The following is a 19,916-nucleotide window of genomic DNA, read 5'->3' on the forward strand; positions in this document are numbered from 1 at the left end:
CAGGTTTGGATAGGGCTGTACAGTGCGACAAAAATCGGTCTGAGCCTTGAGTAAATGTACTACAGTAGCACGTGTGCAATACAGTTTTATGTGTATGAATCCTTTACAAGCCTGTTGTCCAACAAAGATATTATTGACATGCTCTGCATATTAACTTCATAACAGTCGAGTGTTTGAAATAACTTATTTTTGTGATCAGACGTGGTTTCGTATCACAGAATAAGGCAGAAATCATACTATTTTATAGCATTATATACAGTGATAAAGGCTATGTCGATTAGCATTGCATTATACATATACTTTATCCTTATACAAATACCCAAGATTGCTTGAAGAACACGGATACTATATATTTTGTGCAATCGCTTGTTTATTGTCTTCAGGTTTCTTCAGTTAAAATCTGCGTTTTATTCAGCTACAGCGATCACTGGATACCTCTGTCCATATTAGGGATTTCCTGGAGCATTACTTCTATGCATATGTGGAGTTTCTGTGCAAGGGCGCCCTCCGGCTTCCAGTATTAATTAATACAGTCATTCAATTAAGTGTGTATTGCTCACAACACCCTATTTAGGGTAAAAATAGGAAAGATAATACTTTTCTCTAAAAAAAACAGGATTCCCTAAATTATCGTCATTGATATCGTTATCGCAGTAAATATCAGAAATTATCGTGATACATTTTTAAGCCCATATCGCCCATGTAAGGAATAATGGGTCGTTGAAATGTAGAAAAACAATGCACTGTGCTCCACAATGCACTGTTTTTTTCTATTAATGTTCTGTAATTTTCTATAAGCTCAAGTAGGGGTGGGCGGTATGACCGAAAGTTATTTCACGGTATGAGAAATTTATTTTTTTGCGATAAAAATATATTTGTCTCGATATAGCTATTTCTTTATTTATTTTTTTGTTACTAAAAATAAGAAAAAGAAGCAAATTACAAACACAACAGAACAAATAAATATACAAATAAACATTTAATTCCGCCACACAGGGTTCATGCGGTCACGAAAAACCTGGAAAAGTCATGGAATTTTAAAACGGCAATTTCCAGGCCTGGAAAAGTTTTGGAAAAATCAATAAACCCAGCAGGCTTTGGTGGCGGTGCTGTACGGCCTCATCACATCAGGTGTAAGTGTTTCTACCAGGAGCGCCTGCTTCACGTCACATTTCACGCATTAACATCTCAGCGTTTTGGTACTCTCAGGATCTGATGTATCGCGAGAGCCTTCACTGCATCCTCACCTCCTTCCACATCCTCTCAGGACAAGGTCAGTGCCGCCACAGCTCTGGTTTCGCAAACATCTCGTCCTCGCTGAGCTAAAACACATCTCTGTTTGCAACAGGTGACGTCCTCAACATCGACCCTTTGAAATTCTACAACCACTTATACAAAACGCTGCTGACGCTGCACGCAGGTGAGATCTTCTCCAGTGTCTCTTTGTTCTGCACATGCAGTGACACTGGGTTATTTAATATGAGTGAGAACATCAGTCACTTACACACCGTGGTGTCCCGGACATTTATTTTTAAGAATTAAATGCACAACTGCGAGACCCTCAAAAAAAAGTTTAAACTAAAATGGTTTAAAACACGTGATTTCAGCGTGATAGACATGATAATCAAAACCAAAGAGATATTTTTTTAGCAGAGTATATGAGGTAGGAGCTGTAAAGGCACTGTTCTATTCTGGAAAAGGGGGCGGGGAACAGCAGCTCATTTGCATTTAAAGAGACATGCACAAAAACAGCATGTTTCTGCTTCCACTCAAAATATGCATTTTCAAAATGATATAATAAATTGTCTGTGGGGTATTTTGAGCTGAAACTTGACAGACACATTCTGGGGACACCTGAGACATATTACATATTCAGGATTCGTACCGTCATGAAAAACCTGGAAAAGTCATGGAATTTTAAAACGGCAATTTCCAGGCCTGGAAAAGTTTTGGAAAAATCAATAAACCCAGAAGGTTTTGGAAAAATTTATTTCGCAAATCTCTGTACGATAGGATATATTTTTTTTAATCAGGTCCTGAATTTTGGTGTGGGAGCGTGCATATTTCGCCTAGTTTTACTATAATGCGGGAAATTCCCACAAACATTTATTTAATATTAGCATGTACAGTGTTTCCCACAGACTTGCAATCTATGTGTGGCGGCACTTCCCCTGGGGGGGGGAAATATATAATGTAAATATAAAACAGAAGACGGGCTTATAAAAAGTGCAAATTCATTCTCTGCCAGCAGGAGGCGCTTTAGGAGCAGCAGAAATAGAGCGGTTTCCCCGGTAACGGCTGTAAACAAAGCAGCGTTGCGCTCATGAACGCTACTTTATCAGGCATTATAGGAAAGATTAAATGAAAATGACATCAAAACTTTTCTGAATTCAAAAAAGATACATTTATATAAAAACACCCGTGCTGCGTTTTGATTTTCAAACGTGCAGAGCTCATGTTTATTCAACGAAGTCAAAGCCTTTTGGAAAAACTATTTGTGGCGGTCAGTGTTAATATTGTGGCGGGCCGAGACGCTGCGATGCGAGACTTTCGCTCATGTTTCGGGACAGTTAACAGTCACGTGCCTAATCGGGCCAGTGTTGCATCATCACAAAACTATCATTTGCACATCTTTTTTTTTTTTTTTAAGTCTTTTTAAACCATTCGATAGTCGCGCGCTCCAGACGGTTTTCTGCGCGCTCACAATCACATCCAAAGTGCGTGCATACAAAGCCGCCTCGAACATTATTTTTCTCTGCTTATTTCGCTCAAGTGGCCAAATACACACTAAATGATGTCAAAATGCCCATCCTGGCTAGTATCTTCATAAACAGTCGGTTTTGTCTTAAGTGAATGTAAGCAGTTGTTGAGAAAGAAAACCGTTGTGTGTATCAGATCCGTGCAGTCGGTCTTAAAGGGACAGCAGCCTAATAAAGCTGTTCCGTCTGTCATTAATGTTAATTAAACAACAAAAGACAAAGTGAAGATCACTCACTGCTCTTGACTAAATCACTTTGTAACTTTAATTTTAAGGATTAATTTTTTTTTTAATTTACAGTTTATTAAAACAAACAGAAAGTAAAGAAGTAGCATTAATAGTCATTCATTTTAGTTAACATATGATAAATTTGAACGTAGATTTTTCTTCTTATTTTACATGTATTCTTGTGAAATAATGGAACATTAAATCATGAATATTGTCTCAAAAGTCATGGAAATGTATTGGTAAAAATGTGTACGAACCCTGGCTACAGTAGGCTACAGTAGGCTTATTTAACATAGTAAGAAATATTACAGAAATTGAATAAAGTGTACTAGTAAAACACTGCATAGTCTTCTCTATACCAATCAAACATGAACTGATTCTGATTAAAGATCCAAAAGATATTCAGTTAAGTACAGTGAGTGATTAACACTAATAATGACAGACAGCAGCAGGTAAATTAGGCTGCTGTCCCTTTAAGACCCACTGCACGGATCCAATATATGCAGCAGGCTTCTACACCAAATTCACCAGAATCAGCATCTTAGAATGTCATTCTGAGAGCTTCTCTCTTCTTCAGAAATGAGCTCTAGCCAAATGAGAAAGCCGGTCCAGAAAGTTTGGAAAAGATTTAAAAGTTTAAGAAGTTTTAAAAGCTTAAAGTTTGAATGATTTGAAGGCAATACAGTCTGTCAGAGATGGATAGATAGATAGATAGATAGATAGCTGCTAGATTACCCGTGTGGTTGCTAAGGTGTTGCTATTCGGTTGCTAGGGTACTTGGGGTGGTTACTAGAGCGGTTGCTAGGGTACCCGGGGTGGTTGCTAAGGTGTTGCTATGTGGTTGCTAGGGTACCCGGGGCAGTTGCTAAGGTGTTGCTATGTGGTTGCTAGAGTACCCGGGGCTGTTGCTAAGGTGTTGCTATGCGGTTGCTAAGGTACTTGGGGTGGTTGCTATGCAGTTGCTAGGGTACCCGGGGCGGTTGCTAAGGTGTTGCTATCCGGTTACTAAGGTATTCGGGGTAGGTACTGTAGCAGACGAGCAGGCAAGTTTTGGGCAGCTGATATTGATATTGATTAATGTTACTAATGTTAAAATTTTGCAGCTTGTTAACGTTAGCCTGCGATGTTTCCATTTAATTTACACTAAGATAATGTTAGCAGGGCTAATACTCTCATAACCACGACATAATAAAACAATTGCTTATGGATTTGTTTTGGAACATGAGACTAATTAACGAGTATAGGATTTTTTGATGGCTGATGCAGATCCCATATCTTGGAAAGCATGCTTAACAATTCCTGCAATTAAATTTACTAGGATTTATTAGAAATACATTTAAAAATGAATCAATTAGAAAAAAAGGTGAACTTTGAAAAAAATAAATAAACCGATTTGTACTTAAGATTGCAACTTTTTGGTTTCTAAATTGTTAAAAATGTGGTAAAGAAAAAAGAAGAAGTAAATGCTGTAAGCAATAGCCGGTTGCATAAGCTGCTTGTTTTCTTTAAGACTTGTTATAAACTTGCGGTCAGCTGCATACAAATATAGACGGGTCTGATTTAAATCTGAAAAGTAAGACTGATTACCTGCTTGGTTAACTACTAGTTGGTGAAACTAGTTCTTAAGGCACAGTCTTAACATTAGTGGAAGTCTGTGCACACTGGGAATCAATGAAGAGGAAGAAACGTCATAATAAAAGCCTTCCTTCCCCTTCTTACTCCACACTTTCTGTTTCAGATTGTGAAATCAATTTATAAGCGCTGTATATTTATTCATTTATTTGTATTTATGTATCTATGACAGTGTGTTGCCTTTATATATAGGCATGTGATATAATAATTACAGAATCTGCTACAGTTTACGGCATGTACATACTCTTATACCTTTGTGTTTAGATGTGGGCTGACCAACAAAAAATAAAAACGGCGATATGGAATAATCAAAAGGTTCTGCAGTAATGCAGTGCTGTCACAATAACCTGCAGTGTTCGCTACAAAAGCACAGTGTTTGTTTTGTGTTAGGAGACAAATACAGTTTTGATAAAAAATGCAAAATACACTTTTATGACCAGTAAAATATGTATACAGTACCGGTCAAAAGTTTGGGATCAGAATGATTTTTAATGTTTTTACAGGAGTAAGAAGTGATAGCCAAGATTTATATTGTTAGAAAAGATTTATATTTTGAATAAATGCTGTCCTTTTTAACTTTTTATTCATCAAAGAATCCTGAAAAAAGTATCAGTTTCCCAAAAAAATATTTAGCAGTTGATAATTCTAATAATAAATCAGCATATTAGAATGATTTCTGAAGATCATGTGACACTTTATACTGGAGTAATGATGATGGAAATACAGCTGCGCATCACAGAAATAAATTACAGTTTAACAGATATTCACATAGAAACCATTATTTTATATTGTAATAACATTTCGCAAGATTACTGTTTTTTTTCTGTATTTTTGATCAAATAAACACAGCCTTGATGAGCAGAAGATGTGCATAGTCGATAAGATGGTCATCATCACAAAATACAGAGCGATCAGAACCATGACGCAAAGCTTTCTGCACAAATGTCTAGCTTATTTTGTGGCTACTTATCAAATTTATTAAACAAATGAACGTGAAATATTAATTAGTTTAAATTGACGGGTCAAACTGGCATGGCTTTGACACAATCCAGTGATTTCAAGCAATTACAGAGCAGTTGTAGTTGCTTAATAACCATAAAACGCCTACATTTAGACAAATTAGGCTCATATAGTTAACTATAACGTTTGGTTAAAGTTTATTATGAATATAATCATTTGATGGAAATTCAGCTGCGCATCACAGAAATACATTATATTTTAAAGGATATTATAATAGAAACCATTATTTTATATTGTAATAACATTTTGCAAGATTACTGTTTTTTTTTCTGTATTTTTGATCAAATAAATGCAGCCTTGATGAGCAGAAGAGACTTCTTTAGAAACATTACAAGACTTACTGATCCCAAACTTTTGACCGGTAGTGTGTGTGTGTATATAGATAGATAGATTGCCAGTAATATGTTTATTTTATTTGCACAGTAAGTTCTGTTCATGTAGTCAGTCGGTTCAGTTTGGAATATATGAATATTAAAATCTAATTTATTTCTGTGATCAAAGGCATCATTACTCCAGTCTTCAGTGTCACATGATCTTCAGAAATCATTCTAATATGCTGATTTATTATTAGAATTATCAACAGTTGTGCTGCCAAATATTTTTTTGGAAACTGTGATACTTTTTTCAGGATTCTTTGTTTCTGTATTTTTGATCAAATAAATGCAGCCTTGATGAGCAGAAGAGACTTCTTTAGAAACATTACAAGACTTACTGATCCCAAACTTTTGACCGGTAGTGTGTGTGTGTAGATAGATAGATAGATTGCCAGTAATATGTTTATTTTATTTGCACAGTAAGTTCTGTTCATGTAGTCAGTCGGTTCAGTTTGGAATATATGAATGCACGTTATGATTAGATGAGATGAATGTGGTTGTTTTGACTTGTTCCTGCAGTATGTGCTGGAGGCTGATGCTAAACTGGACCAGCTGCGAGTGCTTGTGGAGGCTGCGGACCGAGAGAAGGTGGAGCTGCTCAATCAGCTGGAGGAGGAGAAGAGGTGCAGTATTCATCCGTCACAAATACGGTTCAAGCTCGTGGATTCTCATCACTTTTAGGATTGTATTTGCATATAGAAATCCTTAGAGCTCATGGATTGATAACTAATGTTGATATTGATGACGCAGGGGCATTTTTGTCCAATAAAATGCATAGAATGAGAATTATATGGAGAATTATATTATATTATCAAATAGTTGATAGTTTTCAAAATAAATAAATACCACTGTCGTAGGAGTAAGAATGTAAAATGTAAATACAAACTGAAGATGATAAAGAAGTATTGTCCCAAACAGGAAGGTGGAGGACCTGCAGTTTCGGGTGGAGGAAGCCTGCATTACCAAAGGAGATTTGGAGGTATTTGAAGATCTTTGCTCTGAACATTCAGACCTAAAGCTGTGGTCACACTAGACTTCGATGCATTCACTAACATGCAAACGAGGGAGAGCTGAAATGCAAGCTCATGCATAGAAATGTATTGTGACTTGTGAATTTCAATGACAAGATGCATGACCAACAGAGGTTCTTAAAACCACAGATTGACCAAACTATGAAAATACTCCATGTATGCATTCAGCAGAACTTTAAACATACGCGCTTTCAATTATTATGCGACTTTGAGTTCATTATATCTGTATTAATTATCTGCAAAAGAGCTGTAATATACAGAAGTCCTAAGAGGCCTTGGATTATTAATATTTTTCTTGTTTTCTCGTGATGTATCAAAAGTTGTTGTCTAAGTTACACAACTGCGCCAACAGGTGGCAGTATAGAGCTGAATATAACTGATGGGGTGTTGTATACTGTACACTTTACTGTACGCATTTGGGACAGAATAAGCACCTTCTTCGTGATCGCTATAGTTTGTGCAGTATTGTTCATTACTGACATTTAACTCATAAATGTTAAATGCTTGAATCAATATGATTATTGTGTGTATCTGTAATCGTTACGTTCTTGCTAGATGCATGACTCACACCGCAATAGTGTTCTGTATCATAAACGAACTGCTTATTAAAAGCAAGGTTGACGTCACTGTATAGTATCTGTTTGCACCTGTATCTTTATCTGTGCATCTTTGAAGTACATGACTGTTCGTTAATAAGTGGAGATGTTGTGTTTATCTAAGACGACGCGCTTCAGCAACGTATTTGTAATGTGCATCTTTGTCCTTATTTATAATCTTTATTGTTAATCATTAAATGTGTATTGATAAATGTGATTTATATATGTAAAAATGTGTCATTTAATTCAGTGATGCTATACCGTGTTGTAATCGTTTGTATTTTCTACATTTCTATGTCAGACAAACACACACACACACACGCTCACACAAACGTTTACACAAACACACAGACACACACACACACTCTCTCACACAAACACACACACACACTTGTAACGCACATGATATCAGTCACAGCATATCCTACATGACTAATAAAAATCCCAAACAAATTTTAGAATAGTTCTCTGCTTCATTCTGAAGGCGCTCCCCCTGTGTTTGCAGTGTTGAACGCTTTGATCATTTAAACGTGTTAATTAATCACACAAATAAATTGTTTAGCGCACTGTCTCTGGAAAAAAATCAGCAGTGATTGCTTAGCCTTTATTTATTGATTGTAGACGTTATTACTAGGCAATTTGCTGAAATATCCACAGCATACAGTATAAGAGCGCATTTATCTGTGTGTGATCTGTGTTTGTTACTATAGCAACAGTAGATCAAACAATCATTGTAAAAAAAAAAAAAACTAATTTTATGTCATGTCGAGATCACGAGAAAACTAGAAAGAAAAATATTCATAATCCACGGCCTCTTAGGACTTCCGTAGTAATATATCTGTGTTTATTCTTTCTGGCCTCGTCCTGTTCCTAAATCAAGCACTCTTGATGGGATCGTTTGCACCCTTCATCATTGCACATTTGAGTTGTTTTCATGTCCTGACCTACCTATTCAAAAATAACTCTCTTCATGCGTTCAGATTCAAGAAACTGTTGGCTAATGATTTGACGTTATAAAACATGCACATCAGCAACCTAGACGATGCTTTACATGCTTCAACAGCCGTAGAAATAAAATACAAGTGAATTTCCATTGAAAATGGGTACTAAATGATCTCCTTTTTTGAAGTCGATCGTCAAGCCCACGCAGATGTCAGATGCTTTTGTTTTTCGCACTTCGTAGGATAATAAGTTCTGAATTAATCTGTAATGCCCTAACAAGTCACTAACCTACATGAAGACCTCATTGTGCGAGCTTCAGCATCATCCTGTTTCATTGGATTTAGTGCTTGGTCATCAGGAACAACGTAACGTTATCAGATTTTTTATTGTTCCTCTCCTCGTTGTTGTGGTCGAAGTACTGTTTTTGTTTCTGTTCCTAATGCTGCATGGCGTCTGGTGTTGTCTGTAAGCACTGATGCTCTGCTACACTTTCCTCCGCTGTGGCATTGGTCATCACGACATCTTCCTCCTCCTCTTTTTCCTCGCTACACCTCCACAGCTCACCCCTCGTCTCTCTGCATCAGGCTGGCATGTGACGTGGCACTGGTTGTGTTTCTTCCTCTCCTCTCTCTGTACTAACAGACGCAGACCCAGCTGGAGCATGCCCTTCTTAAGGAGCTTGAACAGAGTCTTCTCTTTGAAAAGACCAAAGCTGACAAACTGCAGAGGGAGTTAGAAGACTCTAGGGTAATGGATCTTCATTTGGGCTACGGGAAGATATGCCACAGTGCTCCAGCTAACATTTAGTTTTCTGTGTCAGTGAGGGATCTTCACTGCATGTTGTTCCAATTAATAACTAATACTAGGAATGATTACTAACATGCACTAAATATCTCATTGCTGTAATATCATTGTGGTGTCTTGATATACATATAGGTATATAGAAGAACACAGATTTGTTTTATATGGGGTTCCCACAGCCGTAGAGAACCTGAAAGCATCAGGAGATTGTAAGTTGTCCAATGGAAATCAGTACAACCTTAGGAAGTATTTTTCCATTCATTTCTCCCATAGGGATTTTTAAAAAGTTTTCATTAAAAGCATTTTAAGCCATGAACCAAACCACCCAGCTATAAGGTGAATCAGAACATAACTAACTTTTATTTGATGCACAAAACTATTTCAAAATCAGGGAAAAAAGACAGGTACAAGATGGTGTACTTAATGGCTGTAATGAGGGAAAGAATTATTCATTTAAAGTTGTTGATTATATGTATATCTAGTGGCCAAAACTGATGTGCGGAGAGAATATTTCTCATTTGCTTAGTTTTAATGACAAATGAAAATCTGGAATCTGAGGGTGCAAAAAAATCTAAATATTGAGAAAATCATCTTTAAAGTTGTCCAAATGAAGTTCTTAGCAATGCATATTACTAATCAAAAATTAAGTTTTGATATATTTACGGTAGGACATTTACAAACCATCTTCATGGAACATGATGATAACTTAATATCCTAATGATTTTTGGCATAAAAGAAAAATTTATAATTTTGACCCATACAATGTATTGTTGACTATTGCTACAAATATACCCCAGCGACTTAACACTGCTTTTGTGCTCCAGGGTCACAAATGTGGATTTTATTTTACTGTGCACAAAAATGCATAGAAAAACAAAAGTCTTACAGGAAATAAAGCATACATGGAATACAAGAGTATAAATTAGCAGGGCAGTACTGAAGATTTTTGTCATGATGTTTCATTGCGTTATTGCAAATGAAACAATTGAGCACATGCATTAGTTTTACACTCCTAGCACAACTATGCAATATGATTACAAAATCCTATAAAATAATAAAATGTTTGAATAAAGGAAAAATATCCATTTTCCTAGACCGGACATCACTTCTGGCCACTTCTGTATATATAGAAACAATATATTTTATGTTTTGCAAAATCACTTGCCATGGCATTTTCTTCACAGCATCATGAATAATGCACTTTTTCACGATTGAAAAAAAAGCTGAAGTAATGCAAACTGATGGCTTCAACTAAAGCATATATTGTCAATTAACAGCCTCAAAGCTCACAACAGGTTTGGCTTTAAAAGTTTATAAGCTATTGTTAAAAACCTGTTCCCTTGTGGAAAAAAAAAATCAATGGCATTTTTACTTTCGGAACCCAGCTGTTGTGCTATAACAGAGGGTTGAAGGTCTTGCTAAATTTAATAACAATACAAAAAGACATATAAATGGAAATCTGCACACAATGTCTATAAAGTAATTTCTAAAAAAAAAAAAAAATCCTTGATCCTAGACCATGAATAACTGACAAGATCATGATAATCCATTCATGTGGGAACCCTGTTAGATGATCAGTTTTGGGGTTGCTCACTTGTAAAATCATGATTCCTCCCAATTCTGTCCCAGATTCCTCGTTTCAATGCTTCTTTACTTACAACCCCAATTCCAGAAGAGTTGGGACATTTTATGAAATGCCAAAAAATCAAGAATCTGTGATTTGTTCGTTCTCTTTAACCTTCATTTAATTGACTAAAGTACAAAGATGTTTTCACTGGCCAACTTAATTTTATTTTGTAAATATAAGCACATTTTGATGGCTGCAACACACTCCAAAAAAGTTGGGACAGAGGCATGTTTAACACTGTGTTACATGTTTAATTGTTTGGGAATCGAGGATACTAATTGTTAAAGTTCTGCCAGCAAAATTTCCGTCCAATCTGGCTTGATACAAGACTTCAGAAGCTCAGCAGTCTGTGATCGTCGTTGTCTGATTCTCCTTTTCATGTCTAGTCATACATGTTCAATAAGAGACAGATCTGGACTGATCTAACACATTCACTCTGTGTCTACAGAACCACGCTGCTGTAGCACATGCAGAATGAGACCTAGCATTGTCTTGATCTAATAACCATGGACTTCCCGTGAAAGACGCCATCTTGATGGCAGTATATGTCTCTGTACAATCCCAGTATATGCCTTCATGTCAATGGTATCTTCGCACATATGCCAGTCACTCATGCTGTTTGCTCTGATAAACCCGTATGCCATGACAGACGTTTGCTTCTGCATCTGTCGCTGATGAATGTCTGGATGCTCCCTTTGGTCTGAGAACTCAACATCCATTGTGGACTGATCTGAGCACAGCACACATTTCCACTGTCTTTCTGACTCTCTGAGATGAGTTCTGGCCCAGAGAACCCCGCTGCATCACTGCGTAGAGCTGATGTATAGCTTTCTCCTAGAGTAACAGAGATTCAGGTTGCATTTACTGATGCAGCGGCAGACTGTGTTAAGTGACAGTGGTTTTCTGAAGTACTCCTGAGCCCATGCGGCTATATTTCACACCGCAGAATGACGCTTTCTCATGCAGTGCCATCTGAGGGGTCAAAGGTCACACACATTCACCTCAGGTTTCCTGCTTTGCCCTACACAGACTGAGATTTCTCCGGATTCCCTGAATCTTTTCACAATATTATGTATGGTAGTTGGTGAAAGATCTAAATTCTTTGCGATTTTGCATTGAGAAATGTGATGTTTGATTTGTGTGACACTTCTCTCATGGCACAAAGTGGCTTTGCTGGCAAAGACTGAGATGCTCCTTTTATTCCCAAACCTGATCCAATTCACCTGCTTACTGTGAACTGTTTAACTGGGATATTCTATAACCTTTTCCCTTATATTTTGCCTCTGTCCCAACTTTTTTTGGAGTGTGTTGCAGCCATCAACATCAAAAATTGTTTATATTTACAAAATGCATTTAAGTTGGTCAGTCTTTTCGTTGTGCTTTTGTCAATTAAATAAAAGTTAAAGATAATTAACAAATCACAGATTCTTGATTCTACTGCATTTTACAAAACATCCCAACTTTTCTGGAATTGGGGTTGTAGCTTAGGTAGCATTGCTCCTATACATGGAAAAGAGCTACACTTGTATGAAAATCTATTTAAATGATCCACTTCTTAACCTGAAAAGATGATCATATCCGTACCACCAAATAAGTTCTCACTTATCCACACAGCACATTTAGTTTACTAAAAGAGCAGTTTTCTCTGTTAGGTGGCCACGGTCTCTGAGAAGTCCCGTATCTTGGAGTTAGAGCGGGATCTTGCCTTGCGGGACACTGAGGTAGCTGCTCTTCGCAAGTCTTTGGAAGCTGTCTCGGGGCAAGACGGGGTTCCTGAGGAGGAGCTGAGCTCTCTCCACACGCAGCTGGCGAAGAATAACGAGCAGCTTTCGGGTCAGCTGGCCAAATCTAAGGAGGAGAATTCAAATATCATTGCGGAGTGGCGCGCTAAACTAGCATCGGTCGAGGCCTCGCACCAGCAAGCCTTGGAGGAGCTCAGAGCCTCCCACGAGGCAGGCACGTCTGAGCTGGAGGAGGTGCGTAATGCTCTGGAACAGCTGGAGCTGACACATAAACTGGAGCTCGAGGAGCTCGCGAACAAGCGTGCTTCTGAAGCCATGGGCTGGACGGGTGATGCCAAAGAGCACAAGGCACAGCTCCTGAAAGTCAGCGAGGAGAGCGAACGGCTGGTAGAAACGCTGCGCACCAGTCTGGAGAAGGCAGAGGAGCAGCACCTGGTGGAGATGGAGGAGGTGTTGGGAAAACTTCACAGTGCCGAGCTCAGGGTGAAAGAGCTGGAGGACGCGGGAGTTAAGCTAGGTCAGCAGCTGCGAGAAAAGGCAGAAGAAGCTCTGGAGCAAGAAACAGCTCTTCAGACGCTTCAGTCACAGCACAGTCAAGAGAACCGAGACATGCAGAGGTTATTGACCCAAATAGAGGAGGCAAAAAGCCAAGCCAGATCTCAGGAAGAAAAGGTAGGCCTTCACGTCCATTTATCCCACAACTGCAGGAACATATTATACAGCGTATGCATGTCAAGGAATCTGAAAAGAGTGATAGTGAAGAATCAACAGCAGTTGCCAATGATTTTGGCACAAAATGGTTCTTTGGAGTGAGAACTCGGTTAGATACTTAACTATTAAATAACAAAATTAACGTGAATGTATTGTAAAGTGCAGGCGGTTCTCTGCAGGATAACAAAGCATGCTTTGCCACAAGACCCCCATTCTTCTCCCTAAAATGCTTCATGTGGCCTAGTGTGTTTTTGATTTAAAGTCAAAAGACTTTTGATGGAGAAAACAATGCATCAAATGCTTTAGCAGAAACTGCGTGCGATTCTCTGAGTCTGATATTAGAGAACAAATCCCTAAAAAGGTCCCTTTTTATGTTTAGATATTCCAAGACTATTAAGACCAAGAATTATGAGTGATGAAATAACGCTTAGATCAATAATAACAAATGTAAACCTAATAAACATTTAAGGAGGATTACTCTGGATTATTCTTTTCTGACCACTTTATTCTGAGTTTTTTTTTTCTCGCAGAAACATTGATTGCATGCCTCATACACAACCAATATAGTAAACTAAGTAGTGAACTTTATGCAACGGGAGTCAATATAAATGTAATGCTGTAATCGACGCATGCCATTCAGCTGAATGTCCAAGTTGCTCTTTTCCATTAAACATAAATGCATGGAAACTGGGCCTGTCAAGCTCATTGACAAGAATTTTAGAAGTATTTCACCTCTTCTGAAGCCATACAATAGCTTTATATTTATATATTTATATGCCAGATTTGACATCAGTGGTGTTCAGTGACCGTGATTTGCACTTGTCTTTTCACGGTTTGCAATGCACCAGGTTTTTACAGTAACAGTCTTGTGCTGTTCATTCATGCATTCATTCTTATTGTTTGATCATTTCATTTGTGCATTGTGCATTATAGGGCTGCACGATTAACTGAAATAAAACCGAAGTCACAGTATGGCTTAGTGTGATTGTCAAATTGCGAAGGCTGTGATTTAATCAAGTAAATATATGTGCTGCGTGTTTCAGAGTAAATGCTGCTCCAAACAAACTCTTGGGTATCTGAGAACGTAACATGCGCCAACCATCTTCCCATACTTGTAGTGAAAAGCACTTATCAACAAATGAATTGGGAAAGAAATTATATTTCAATATTCCTATGAAATATTAGATATTATTATGAAAATCTTGCCAATTATTACTCCCATTATTACACTTCTTTTTTCATTACATGTTGCCCCAAGGACACATTAATATGCAAAGTGTATAGATACATTGTAAACCCTCTTATGGACATTTTACACACATACTGCATAAAGCAAAATGGTATATCAGATCATCCTGTTATATCTTTCATAACATAGTTGAGAATCATCTTTATACAAAGTTTGGTATAAAAAAATCCTGAAACCTAAAAATTTATTGTTTTTGCCTATTTATGTTTATTCATGTCTTTTTATTTTTTCCTACAGAGAACACAACATAACATAAGAATAAAATATCATTTTTCAAAAATGTTATTTTAAATGTTATTTTCTTATGTTCTAAACAATGTAATGACATGAAAAAATACTAAATTCACAAAACTTTTTTTTTCTGGGTCTCAGGAGGTTAAGGGATATTTGATGGGAAAGTTTGATGGAAATTAAGACTTTTTTTAAAATACTTTTTTATTTTACAGTGAAATATTACAATTGTAACATTTCTTATTTTGTTTTAGTAAATTTTTTATGTTCATTTGGTAACATTATTATTATTTAATTGCCGTATTATTGATATACAATCATACCATTTTTGCTAAATTGTGCGGCCGTATACAAACAAGCACAGCAATCGCAATGACAATTTTTATCAGAAAAATCACAGTTCAGTTTTTTCTCCAAATCGTGCAGCCCTGTTAGCATTGTTCTCAACAGCGTTATGAGATTTTATTTCCCATAATATTCCAGTCCTTCACTTTTGTTTAAGTTCTACTTTGTGCGACCGGCACGGGTCTCTTTGAGTTTTTGTGTGTGACATTGCTCATGTTTTGTCCCTGTCGTCTCCCTCCATTATGGTGCGATACCGTGCTGTAGGTCACAGAGTTGATCTCAGTACTAGAGGTTAAACAGCAAGAGCTGAGTGGCCTGCTGCAGGAAAAGCGCTCTCTGGAGCAAGAAGTTAGTGTGCTGGTAAGTGACGGTGTAAAGATACCTTCATGGAAACTGACTAGAGAAAAATACTTACGCAAAATCGCTTAGGTAAATGGTAATAAAAGTACTTAAAGGGATAGTTCACCCAAAAATTAATATGTTGCCATTTACATTTCTGTTGTTTTTCTTTAATAATGAAAGTCAGCGTGGTCCAGTGTTGTTTTAGACCCCGCTGATTTTTAATATGTGACCCTGGAGCACGAAACCAGTCTTAAGTGTCAATTTTTCGATATTGAGATGTATACATCATCTGAAAGCTGAATAAATAAGCTTAAAATCTGGAATCTGAGGGTGCATAAAAATCTAAATATTGAGAAAATCATCTTTAAAGTTGTCCAAATGAAGTTCTTAGCAATGCATATTACTAATCAAAAATTAAGTTTTGATATATTTACGGTAGGAGATCCTAATGATTTTTAGCATAAAAGAAAAATCTATAATTTTGACGCGTAAAATGTATTGTTGGCTATTGCTACAAATATACCCCAGCGACTTAAGACTGCTTTTGTGCTCCAGGGTCACATATGTCAGCTTTCGTGATCCAAAGAAGAAAGTGAGTCATACAGGTCATTCATCTTTGGGTGAACTACATCTTTAAATACATCACAAGTACATTTGAATGGCACGAATAATGACACCGCTGCTTATGAAGGGGTTCTGGAATCTGTGTTTAGGATATGTAGGAGTCAAACTCCAGAAGCACTGATTTAGAGACACGAAGAAGACAAGGCATTAAGCATTTGATTAATCCTCAGATCCATTCACGTTCTTCATTTTCCAGAAACAGAATCTTGAAAACACCTCTAATGATCAAGCCAAATCTGCTCAGACTAATCAAGGTATGTGTACGCTCAGATTACTCGCGGCTTGACTTATGTCAGATTCGATAGAGCTCTACGTTCGGCGTGATTGATGATCTTGATGTCTTGTTCCGTCTTAAGGTTTACAGAGAAATTTGAAAGCAAGCGAGGAAAGGATACTGCTGCTGACCAAAGACAAAACTAAACTTGAGAATGACATTGTGGACATGACGAAATCAACGGGCGACAGCTCTACTCTAATAACAAAGCTGAATGAGGAAATCAAGCAGAAAGAGAGGTTTGATTAAGCTGCTTAAAAACAACCGTAGAGAAAGAAAACAAGTCGTTAACCTCGGTTTACAGCTTAGCTTGGTTTGGTTTGTGGGGCCTGAAACATATATTGGTGGACTAAATCAATCATAGCTATAATTCACGAGTCCTGCCTGATTTCAGGAGACTAGAGGAGCTTCAGAAGCAGCTTGAAGAGGAGAGGGAGAAGGCAGCTCATGCGGAGGAGGAACGCTCTCGAGCCAAAAGCCTGGAGCAGAAACACCGAGCAGAGCTTTCCAGCCTGCAGGAGACGATCAAGCTTCTGGTGAGAACGTCTCCCATCCCACACTGTAAACAATCTAATCTGTAGTTTTTACTAAATAATTTTGGCAGCTTAATAATTATGTGTAAAATACAGAAAAGCTGTAAAAACATTTACAGAACCACCTGTAAATTTTACAGTATAAAACTGTAATTTACAAACAAGAACATTTGAGTGTAAACTAGTAAATTCAACAACGCACACTGATACTAAAATCTGTTTTGTGTCTTTAACATAAACCGGCAACCACTATAATAATGCAGGTGGTAAAAGAGACAGCAATATGAAGAATCAGTTCATCACAAGAAGCTTTTCCACAAGCTGAAGTATATACTAATATATAGAAGGTGCACAGAGTCATTCACGCAAACACTAAATACCATCCCGGTGACTCACATGATACTTAACCCTCTTAGCGCCAAAGTTGCAAAATTGCGACAAGACGTCATACTTAATCAAATAGACGGTAGTTCCTAATATGGTGTAATATCTCATTTGTATTCCCTACCACTAGATGGCAGACATGTAGTACTTTGATTCTAGACCAAAATTACGTCACCTTCCTATTCAAAGTGTTCGAGGAAAGAGCAGAGCAAGTGAGCTATCTTATTTACACCCCACATAAACTTTCGGTCATGCCCAACATTTTTCTAATTTACATTAGACCTCTATCTTTAAGCCCTTTCAAACCACAAGCTTTTGAAATCTTGATGTCAAAATCCAGCATTTTTCCAAAAAACCCTGGCGCCTAAAGGGTTAAATAATGCAATACACATTCATTAAACCACAGAAGATGTAACATAAACCCCAAATGTACTACATAACTGATAACAAACTTGACAAAACTATTAAGAAACATGATTATTAAACAAAATACTGTCAAATGTGGAGTCACGCAGGGAATTCTGGGAATATCAGTTTACGGTTTTATACTGTAAATTATACGTTGATTTGTTATTTTTTTTACTTCTAAAAATTTTACAATTAACAGCATTTTACTGTAAAATTGCATGAAATGTCTGGTTAGATATTTTACAATTTTTCCCTGTGTATATAGTACGGGAACTTACTGTTAACCTATTAACAACATAGCGTTTTTACAGTATGTTACAGTTAAAATTGCACTCATTTTTTACACTCATTACACACCCTTACTGTGTTTAAGTGTAATGATTTAAAGAGATAGATCACCCAAAAATTTAATTGTGTCATCATTTACTCACTCTCATGTCGTTTCAAACCCAGAAGACTTTGGTTCGTCTTCAAAACACAAAGTAAGACATTTTAAATGAAACTTTAGAGGTTTCTGTCCCTTCATTGAAAGTCAGGGAAAGCAAAAGAGTCATAAAGGCTGCATAAAACGAATCCCTATGAATCAAGCAGTTCAATCCAGAGATATGATTGCTTTATGTCATGAATAGATTTAACGTTTTGGATCTTCTAAAGTCAAATATACGTTTGGCAATAGGGCCAAAAATATTATCATGATATTTTTTCCCATATGATACAATATTGATATTTACCGTTAATGGGGAAGGAAATACTTTCCACATGTTTGTTAGACCTTAAGAATAAAAAATAATAATAATAAGCATAACTTTGTTCACAATTAAACTCCACATAGTAAGCAAACCTTTTAATTTAGGGCCCCGTGAAATCCATTTTATTTTCCCCTAAATTCTGTGTTTTCCATTTACTTTTTTTCTGGATTCTGCGTTTTATGATTCGATACAAATGTATCATTAGAAAAAAATTGTGTCTAATGAATCAATAAAACTTTAACAGTTCAATCGTTCTTTTAAAATACAATCAAAGTAGATTAATTTACAACAAAACATTGCATTTTCATTTAGTCAAGCCAGATGCTGCACAACAGAACTGTGTAAATTCATGTAAAAATGCCTGGATTGTATGATATTCCTTCAAAATAATAATAATAATAATATTACTTTGAGAATTATACTTTAGTATACAACAGTAATATACAGTATTTCTGTCATAATTTCAAGTTAAACCTGACTTTTATTTTTTCGGTCTCAGTGTGTTTTACGGTAGTTTTTTCTCAAAGTGAACGCTGTAAAGCTGCTGACTCTCAGAGCAGCTCTGGAGATGAAGTTCATGTCCTCAGACTCATGTATGACTTGAAAATGGACATTGTGTCATGCGTCCTCAGGAGAAGAGCGCCGCAGACAATCAGGCTAAAGCCAAAGACGTGCTTGCTGCGGGAGAGAAAGCGCTTGCCGACGCTGTGGAGCGCCATTCCAAAGAACTGCAGGAACTACGCAGCGAGTTTGATTCAGTAAGTTTTAGGAGTTTATTCTCCTGTCCTGGAAAGTCTGTCTTGCAGAGATGGACTAAAAATGACCTTCCAAAATGTACTGCCAGATTCCTGAAGATAAATTCTTGAAAGAGTGGCACAAGAGGATGTGGTGCTGGTTTTTCACTTCCAGCCTTCATAGACAATTATATATAATTTATCAATGATTAAAGACAAGTTATTTAGATTGATGTGGTTTAGAATTGGTAAAATGTGCTTGGAAATAAAATATGACCAGAATATCAACTTGCATAATAATTATGCACGCACTGTAAGGACCAAACGGGACGAAGTGTCATCTCTGTGAGATTGCTAGTCATTGGTAACAGGATCGTGACACTCCTGATGTGTTTTGTGCTTCTGACACTGAAACGCCAAACCCAGACTAGACCCAAGTGTTAGAATCTAGACACTACGCCCGAACACGCAACACTTTAAGAGATATTGTAACAGATGATAATATATTCTGTATATATATACGTGTGTGTGTGTGTGTGTGTGAGTGTGTGAGTGTGTGTGTGTGTGTGTGTGTGTGTGTG

At 37.0% G+C, this 19,916-nt stretch overlaps 1 protein-coding gene and 1 long non-coding RNA gene across 2 annotated transcripts in view; both read left to right on the forward strand.

The window, feature by feature from the left end:
- The first annotated feature begins 1,095 nt into the window (after positions 1–1,095).
- On the forward strand, positions 1,096–1,597 carry LOC107755653 (uncharacterized). Its single transcript, XR_001641724.1, has 3 exons — positions 1,096–1,133; positions 1,210–1,273; positions 1,349–1,597. It is a non-coding gene; the product is annotated as an uncharacterized LOC107755653 (long non-coding RNA).
- Positions 1,598–2,802: 1,205 nt separating this feature from the next.
- LOC107755650 (CAP-Gly domain-containing linker protein 1-like) overlaps positions 2,803–19,916 on the forward strand; it is a 28,950-nt gene continuing 11,836 nt past the window's right edge. Inside the window, exons 1-10 of the mRNA XM_016572540.1 lie at positions 2,803–2,818; positions 6,500–6,635; positions 6,931–6,991; positions 9,224–9,328; positions 12,662–13,423; positions 15,552–15,647; positions 16,450–16,507; positions 16,610–16,766; positions 16,922–17,063; positions 19,234–19,359. Of these exons, the coding sequence (XP_016428026.1) occupies positions 2,803–2,818; positions 6,500–6,635; positions 6,931–6,991; positions 9,224–9,328; positions 12,662–13,423; positions 15,552–15,647; positions 16,450–16,507; positions 16,610–16,766; positions 16,922–17,063; positions 19,234–19,359 (1,659 nt within the window). The remainder of the gene's footprint in view (positions 2,819–6,499; positions 6,636–6,930; positions 6,992–9,223; positions 9,329–12,661; positions 13,424–15,551; positions 15,648–16,449; positions 16,508–16,609; positions 16,767–16,921; positions 17,064–19,233; positions 19,360–19,916) is intronic.

The sequence above is a fragment of the Sinocyclocheilus rhinocerous genome, unplaced genomic scaffold (assembly GCF_001515625.1).
Source record: "Sinocyclocheilus rhinocerous isolate Xijiao unplaced genomic scaffold, SAMN03320098_v1.1 scaffold141, whole genome shotgun sequence".
In the NCBI taxonomy this organism is placed as follows: domain Eukaryota; kingdom Metazoa; phylum Chordata; class Actinopteri; order Cypriniformes; family Cyprinidae; genus Sinocyclocheilus; species Sinocyclocheilus rhinocerous.